Source organism: Limulus polyphemus, unplaced genomic scaffold, assembly GCF_000517525.1.
Source record: "Limulus polyphemus unplaced genomic scaffold, Limulus_polyphemus-2.1.2 Scaffold7503, whole genome shotgun sequence".
NCBI lineage: Eukaryota > Metazoa > Arthropoda > Merostomata > Xiphosura > Limulidae > Limulus > Limulus polyphemus.
The window spans coordinates 17,520-26,406 of NW_013673113.1; the positions used below are offsets into that span (position 1 = coordinate 17,520).

An 8,887-nucleotide genomic window follows, 5' to 3' on the forward strand; every position below is an offset into this window, starting at 1 on the left:
TAACCTCTTATTTCATAGCTAACTGAAATAAATAAATTTTGCAAAATCAAGTTTGACCCACAAAGAGGCACAAAAGTGCAGTAGAAGCAGTCAAACGTCGGTAAATTCCTTTGTGAGGCAATCAAAATTAAGATCATTCGTGAAATGAATTTGTGGCGTATTCATAGAATAATTAGCGATAAAAATCAATTAGATTAACAACTTTTAATATATAGAAAAGCCAGCGTGTTTTGGTAACACTAAGTTCCAACAACTGTCATGTTGCTTAGCAACAAAAGTACAACCTAATATTGTTGTTAGTCTATGTACTGAATAGACAACAGAACTGGAAAAATATTTGTTGATTTCTCCATTGATTAAAGAGGTTTGTTTTTCATTAGAAACGTTGGCAATATAACTGAAAATAGCTTAATTCAGAAACAATTTAAGTTTAATATTTAATCAATATTTTGACTTTCATAATAAAATGTATGCAATCGGCTATAGGCTAGGTAATCTCACACTACATCTTTACTTTAGGCTTATTATACAACACTCACTACACTTATAAGGTTTCACATCACACACCTCATAGCCCCCTTGCACCCCCATCACTAAAATCATAATGGGTAGATAGTAATCGAACTATTCTATTTGGATAAATGCATTTTGGCTTTTATGACTCCTCCTATTTTGAGAAATTGAGAGAGATCAAACGTGATGTGACGTGACACACACCGGCTTTTATATAAGCTAGATGAGCCTTACTTTGTCATCCCTCAAGGGACTTACTCCCACCTTAACGTTTTGCTTACCCTTAATGCATTTAAAGAAATTCTTACTGTACGTTTTTACATTTTTCAGGCAACCTTTTCTTCACAACCCTTTTCAATTTCCTAATGTCCAGTTTAACCAACTTTCTTGATCTTCTATAATCTTCTAAGTCTCTTATCATACCAGTCAATTAAAATTTCTTAAATTTATAAAGCTTTTCTTTAATTTTTTCCCTTATACTCTTTGTAAGCTAACCTGGTCTTTTACTTGTCACATGTCTATCTTGAATGTTTAAACATTTTTCCACATTTGATAAGTATCTCCAATAATTCAGTTGCCCCAATTCACAATAGATAATTTTTATCACACCCCTTAAGAATTAACTTTATCAAAACTTTTAACCCGATTTTCATATGCAGTAAAACATCAAACCTAATTGAGTAATGATTCACCCCATATCAATGAGTTAGACCAGTCTTTCAGAGATCTATCTGTTATCAGTAACTTTGGACAAGAGCAAGCCTAAGAATACGACCAAGCCTTTTGTTGTGGTGAAATGCAGCAAACTAATAAACAACCTTTGTTGTTTGTAATTTCAACCAAACACGAGTTTTGAAAAATGTTTAATTTCATAACAGTAATTGAAAAATAAGATACAAAATTCTTACTCTGCTACCTAATTTTATAATTTTCTTTATCTTCTTCACATATGTGTATTCTTTTGGTTGCCCGTAGCGATACAGACTTCAAATCCTCCAGAGAGACAATCTGAGTACTGCCGCCGCCACCTTGCTCAGACTTCATCTACAAACAACAATCAGAATCAGCTTTTTCAACATCGCTCTTTTGATTTGAATACTAAAGATCTAAACTCAGCTTATTTGTAGCCCAAGACAAATTTTATTAGAAGAAAGAAAATTTTGATAGATTGTGAAATGAAATCTTTAGTACTCTATTTTCTTATAACATAAACAATAAAACAATCACTTATAATGCAAATGTTCTAGAAAAACATTTTCTTTAGTTTTGTAAGTTTTTTTTTCATACAGCCAAGTGTAATGCCATTAAGCGTAATAAGTTAATACGCCAAAGATGCGTAACGTTAGTGTGACAAATGACTGACCATACGAGGTTAACAGGAGTTAAGAAAAAAAATTAAAACAGTGTTCAACGTTTTCTTTCAACATACCCATTATCAGTAACCTAAATGATTTATTATTCTTATGAACTCTATTAAGACACAGAGCTGACCTTATACGAAATAAGGAGTATGGTACATGGTGATGGCACCCCTTGTTTATCTTCCAGCGAGATGATTTAATAAGAACAATCTTCATAAGTTATTAATGTCTTTAGGCAATGCTACACAGACATCCTAAGTGAAGAGAGTTAACAGGATGTTTATAAAACACAAATGGGGCAGCGTAGAAATGCTGGCATAGAATTCCCTGTGATGAGACTGCTAGTAACGAAATTTGATGCCTAAGAAAAAAAGAAAGTTCTTACAACAGACATTGTTTTTGCTGAAATGTGTATCACGAAGAATGGTCAAGTGTCCAGAAAGACTATCACATCAATGGTACCAACGAATCCAAAGTGAGGTCATTGTAATCTACATGGTATGGATTGATACTACTCCCAACTATGAAGTAATCTTATCTGAGAGCCTTTTAGGCTAATGTAAGGAATCTCTCCGCAGCTCTTTGGGCCCTCTATCTCTCCAAGTTTTTACAGTGATCTCTCTCTCTCCCTTCTCTTGTCCAGTCTTGAGCCAGAAGCCAAAGTTAGAAGAATGGCCAAAGCTACCACATACCGAAACTTCTACTATGCAACCTCTGTGAAAGTTTACTTGGACATCTCACTTTTATCTAGCAATGTACAAATAATAATGAGCAGAGAATGGAATGATCTGATCAAAATAAATGATTGTTTAATAGCTGTCTTGACTGAACTTGTAACATTAATATAAACGTATATGAAGGATAACCAGTTGCACTTAAGTAATTGAGTCGTCAAATATGTATATGTCATTTGTACTTATGTAATTAAATAAGAAAAGTATATGTATTGCTTTGTTCACCAATCTCCGAGTGATTTCTTTATTTCTTACATAAACTTTCTCAAGTTGGTGATTTGTGAGCCTAACCCATGACTGTGTAAATATCATGGACTTAAATCAATTTATTTGTAATGAGTGAAAGTTTGAATCCACAACTAACTGCACCTGTTACAGCAGCAATTTATATGTTGAACTGATATGGTTATTTTGCAGCCTTTGTTTAAAAATGACCAATCTCTCTTTAATATGAAGGCTTTGTTCACCATTGAGCCTTGTTAAGTTCTTAAAACAGTTTTAATAACAACTACAAAGCTCTCTTTAATATGAAGGCTTTGTTCATCATTAAGCCATGTTAAGATCTTAAAACAGTTTTAATGGACAACTACAAAGCTCTTTAATATGAAGGCTTTGTTCATCATTAAGCCATGTTAAGATCTTAAAACAGTTTTAATGGACAACTACAAAGCTCTATTTAATATGAAGGCTTTGTTCATCATTAGGCCTTGTTAAGTTCTTAAAACAGTTTTAATGGACAACTACAAAGCTCTATTTAATAAGAAGACTTTGTTCATCAGTGAGTCTTGTTAAGATCTTAAAACAGTTTTAATGGACAACAACAAAGCTGTCTTTTATATAAAGGCTTTGTTCATCATTAGGCCTTGTTAAGTTCTTAAAACAGTTTTAATGGACAACTACAAAGCTCTATTTAATATGAAGACTTTGTTCATCAGTGAGTCTTGTTAAGATCTTAAAACTATATGAACGGACAACTACAAAGCTCTTTTATATAAAGGCTTTGTTCATCATTAGGCCTTGTTAAGATCTTAAAACAGTTTGAAGGGAGAAGTACAAAGCCTTTATATAAAAAAAAGAGTATGCTCTTTCATAAGCAAAAGCCATAAATTAACCAAGTCAGTTCAGCATATTATATTGCTGTATATTTTATAACTGAAATTTTTCATCTATTTATTTATCTTCTCACTGAGACCTCTGAAATAAACATAAAATAAAATGGTGAAAGGAGTACAAACTTTTTTAAACTAACAGCACTATTAGATACTAATATTTCTAGACCTTTAATATTACCTTTCCTCCTGTACTTCTATTTGCCACTTGTTTAAGCTTGACATTTCTTATAGCTTCCAATGTTATGGCAGGAGGTCCGGATAGTTTTGCTTTCTTACACGGTGATTTGCCAAACAAATCTTCTGAGTTTTTCTTTACTGGTTTTATCACGGGTAACACCGAGGAAATGAGAGGTGGTGGTGGAGGAGGAGGAGGAGGAGGTGGAGGTACAGCTGCTGATTCTTGATTTATATTTACTTTAATAGGTATAGGATATTTATAACAAGTTGCTGATCCACAACAACAAATGTTTTTGGAGTCTTTTCTGTTTATTAACTGGCTTTCTCTTAATAATTTAATCTGTTCTTCTTGCTTTGTTTTCATAGAACTGATGACAGATTCCAGGTCACCGAGTCTTTGAAGAATTTGACCAAGCCCTTGGAGCTGCACAGAATCCATATTTATACACAGTGGATTCCGGCTGCTAAAAAAAGTGGACTGCAACGACAAAAACACTTACAAGATTAGTTAGTTAATCTTGAACACAAGATTAAGCAAACACACAGTGTTAAATCTAATTCTGCATCATTTACACAAGTCCTCATAATTTTCATTTTAATTAAGAGAATATAACTCATTGCAATGTATTCATAGTCAACCTGAAAACTGTTCAAATAAGGGAAATGGATTTCAGAAGCTTAGTTCATAAAACTATCGTAAGGATATACTAACAATTATAATGGAGACACACTAAAACATAGTCTCTCTCTCTACTTTATATCAATTTGAAGTCCTGTAAGACCACCTTGGCTACTAAAGTATTCCTGAAAGGTAATCATTTAATGCATTTAAAACTCAAATGTTAGAAATGTCACTCCACTTCTTAAATAATAATACAAAATACACCAGACTTTGAATACAGCTGGGCAATTAACTCCATTAATCGATATAACCGATTATCTATGAGTATCGATTACACTGATTAGTGTCACATAAACATTATTGTTATGACAGCGGAAGTCACGTGACGCACTGTTGGTGTGTGCGAGGAGTTTCTCGAATGATCATGAATTTCCTAGTTTGTTCGGGACACCCTCTTTTTTAGTATATAAGCCCTGCAAATAAAAGAAAAGATAGATATACAGATAGATTGAAGATAGAGATAATTGAGTCAAGCGAACAGTAGGCACCATAAGTAAAGTATGTGAATCACTGTAATTTATAGCGTGTGTTATAAAAGTTGTTAAGTGTATTACAAAGTTGTATCGAAAAAGAATAAACTAGTTTGAATTAAGAAAGGACTTGTATCGCTGAAGTTCCTCGGAAAGAATTTATATCGGAAATTAACAAACAAACAGATAGGTAACAAATTGGTGTCAGAGAGTGGGATAGAGAGAAAACAAAAAGATGGAAACGAGAAGTAGCAAATCAAACTACAACTTAGCAGATTTGATGGCAGCAATACAAGAACAGCAAAGAGACAACAGCAGTGCCAGCTCGAACACCTAAATAAACAAGAGAGATTACAGCAGTTGTTGGAGGAAAAAGAAAATAAACAAGAAGAACGAGAGAAGAAACAAGATGAGAGATTACAGCAGTTGTTGGAGGAAAAAAGAAAAGAAACAAAAAGAGAGATTACAGCAGTTGTTGTAGGAAAAAGAAAATAAACAAGAAGAGAGACAACAGCAGTGGTTGGAGGAGAAAGAAAATGAACAAGAAGAGAGACTACAGCAGTGGCAAGAAAACCAGCACCAGTGGCAACTGGAACAAGAAAGGAAACAAGAAGTACAAATGGAAAAGATTAGTAAATTTCAAAGTGAATTAAATACATTAAAGGACGATTTACTGTCTTTTACACAGGGAGGATATATTAGCCATGGACCTAATCAGCCCCAGACTGAGCTGCACATTCCTCAAGCCACTTTTTTTTTTTTCATGATGACAAAGAAACACATTTGCAAGTGATGGGGCTAATCTTGATCCCATAGCAACTCATCCAATTGATCATTAATTTCATTACTAAGCAGAAAATGAGAAGAAGTGGCATAACTCATGAGCTCTTGAAATACATGTTTTCAAACATCTCATTAGATCATTAACATTATGGTATAATAGTACAATGCACAGTTTTATAGTTTCCTGTACGTGTTATATGTTGGTATGTAAAGAGTATATCAAGACTAGCAGAGTGTACCTCTTTACTGAAAGTTAACTTTCATATTTCTTGTGAAAACTCAAAGCTTTTTTTTTTATGGTGTATGTTGAAAGAGAAAAAATGCACAGAGTCATGCTTATAAGCATACTTACAAATCAGTAAAATTATTGTTGTGAACAAAGTGGTTTGGGTGGTGTTACTTTGAATTTTTCTATGATCAAGAAATTCAACAGCTTCTACCAATTCCGATTGCTGCCCAATTATTCAATAATCGGCCCGATTCTGATTGCTGAACAGATCATCAGTAAAACACTGCATAATATAAAATAATAACTTCAAATGAATACAGAATAATGATTTAAAAACAGGAATACTATTGCAATTCTCATGACGGTCACTCCAATACATTTTCCACATCTATTTCATTACTTAGTTTCACCAAGCATAGCAAGAAAGGCCAGCCTGGAGTAAAGGAGGAGCTACCTAACATCTGTGGCCTCTTTCAGCTACTGCTGTCAGTACCAGCCAGTTCTGCTGAGGCAGGGAAAGAAGGAACCAATGTGAAGATGATTAATATCAATTTTAGATCTTGTCTGGGAGCTGACAGGATCACTGATCAGCTTATGGTCATGCTCCACTTTCCTTCAGTAAGTGACTTAGATCCCATAACAGCTATCCATCTTTGGAACTCAAGATCACTTTGCACAAGGAGACAAATGCTGGCAGGGTTCAGATTGAAAAGCAGGTGCAGGAGAGTGACGAAGAAGGGGACGAAGGAAGAATCCAAGAAATGGACGTTGAGACATCATCAGACAATGACACTGATACACACTATATTTCTTTTCATTATTCATTTTGGTTATTAAAGGACTATTTTAAAGGGGAACAAAAGTTACTGTTATACCATGCTTTAGAGAGAAATTTAAAATCATATATAAAATAAAAATATTTGAGTGGTGTGAAAAAAATGAAATATATTTTTTCATGAAATACGAGTTCACGGCAAAATAAATTGAGATATATTGATAACTTCAGTTTCCCTTCAATTTACGTAACATCCAATATTTAATTCAGTAATTTTACTGATAACCTCCACTGTAGAGTACATTTTACAATGAGCTATAGGATTGGTCCCTACAAATGCATGTTCTGGGAGCCCAGCTAGCTCCCTAAAAAAAAAAAAGAAAAACAGTTAAGCATGAGCCTTAAAGAGCATGCAAATTTATTATCATCTTAATATTTAGTATTAAGAGGTATGTGCTATATAGTTGGAATGAACCCATACGTACAGAAAACTTTAAAATCTTGGCCAGGGCTAATAAATAAACAGGAATTAAGAATAAAGGAAAGTATATCAATTGATAGAATAATGAACAGAAAGTTCAGTTCACCTATTAATAGAGTTATAAGGGTTAGCATTTTATAAGTATGAACAAATAAAGTCGAAACGGACAACCTAGTTCACAGTGACACTTGACGAGGAAGTCTTGTAGGACTAATTTACAAAAGTAGCTCAGGTGGAAAGGATGACATGTCATACGACTTCCATTTTTCATTTTCAGGTTCTGTCCACCTGAGCCATTTTGTACATTAGTCCTCCAAGATTTTCTCCTCAAGTGTTACTCTAAATTAGGCTGTAGCCACCCATTTCAACTTGGTTTGTTCCAAATGAATGGTGGATCACAAATGTCCTTAAAAAAAAAAAAGCTAAAAATAGAAAGCTTATTCTTGCATGACAATAACTGAATAATAAGACCGACAATTAACAATTAGTGATATTCCACTAATTACCCAGCTCTGTTGTTGATGTATCATTTTCCCACTGAAAGATGAAAGAAAATGATACTTGTATGGCATAAAGTTTGAGTAAATATTAAAATCTATAAACAAACTGAGTATTTAAACACTACTTAGAACTAAATAAATAACTTGTAGGGCAACTTGTACATAGAACTTCATACTGAGTTTTACATTCAGTTTTAACAAATAATGCATTGTGGTTCTGTTGGCTGCCTGTTCCTTTTGATGTGCTCGCTTCTCTTCTGCCGCCACTGTCAATTCCTCTTCACCGATCCTCCTGTTGATCTCAGCATCAAGCGAGAGGTTGTCAGTAATGGTAGAGCCAAGGTAGATAAACTGGTGAATGACATCGAACTCATAGTCATTGATCTTGATGACTGGTGGTGCCAGTGTGTTCTGGCTCAGGACATTTGTCTTCTTCAGGCTGATGGTTAGTCCAAATTCTTGGCAGACCTACGAGAAGCGGTCCATCAGCAGTTGCAGTTCCTGTATCACTGGTATTTCAGAGGTCTTGAGAAAGGCCGGGCATCATGGTCCAGACATTCCAACATCCCAGTTTTAGAGCTGGTCTCTTCATTGATGATATTTTATTGATGCCTGGTGTGGTAGTTGATGATCTGCTTGTCGGAAGGTATTTTCCTAATCTCCATACACCCAATGAAGAAGGCAGACCATGACTGGACAACACCTTACTGGCTGCCCAGCTTGAGGCGGGTGGTAGCTGTCCAGTGAGACACGAAAATCTCTCCCACCATCAGAAGCAACCCCTGGTGCCGTGCTCTACGCCAATTAAGCAATGGCTCATAACCGGTATCTGCTGCTTCCCGTGTTGTGTCAACACCAAATAAATGGCGATGCTGGAGTGTCCTCTCCAGTAAGTGATGATATGGACGGATGTAAGCCTGGGCATTCTGATATGGGGAACAGGCTGTTGCCCATGCAACTTGCCCCCCTCTCCACCTCGATGACGGGGCCAAAGGAACAGCAGTGCTGATACAGTTTGGTGTCAACGTGGTCGCAGGAGCTCCCAGAACGGGGTTGGAATCAACGTCAAA

General features: G+C 35.1%; 1 protein-coding gene across 3 annotated transcripts in view; it reads right to left on the reverse strand.

The window, feature by feature from the left end:
* Window positions 1-8,887, reverse strand: part of LOC106474668 (proline-rich protein 11-like) — a 29,069-nt gene that overhangs the window by 11,456 nt on the left and 8,726 nt on the right. For all 3 annotated transcript variants that reach the window (XM_022402969.1, XM_013935361.2, XM_022402968.1), the window contains 2 exons: window positions 3,899-4,375; window positions 1,430-1,557 (listed from right to left, as the gene is read on the reverse strand). In XM_022402969.1, the coding sequence (XP_022258677.1) occupies window positions 1,430-1,557; window positions 3,899-4,375 (605 nt within the window). The remainder of the gene's footprint in view (window positions 1-1,429; window positions 1,558-3,898; window positions 4,376-8,887) is intronic.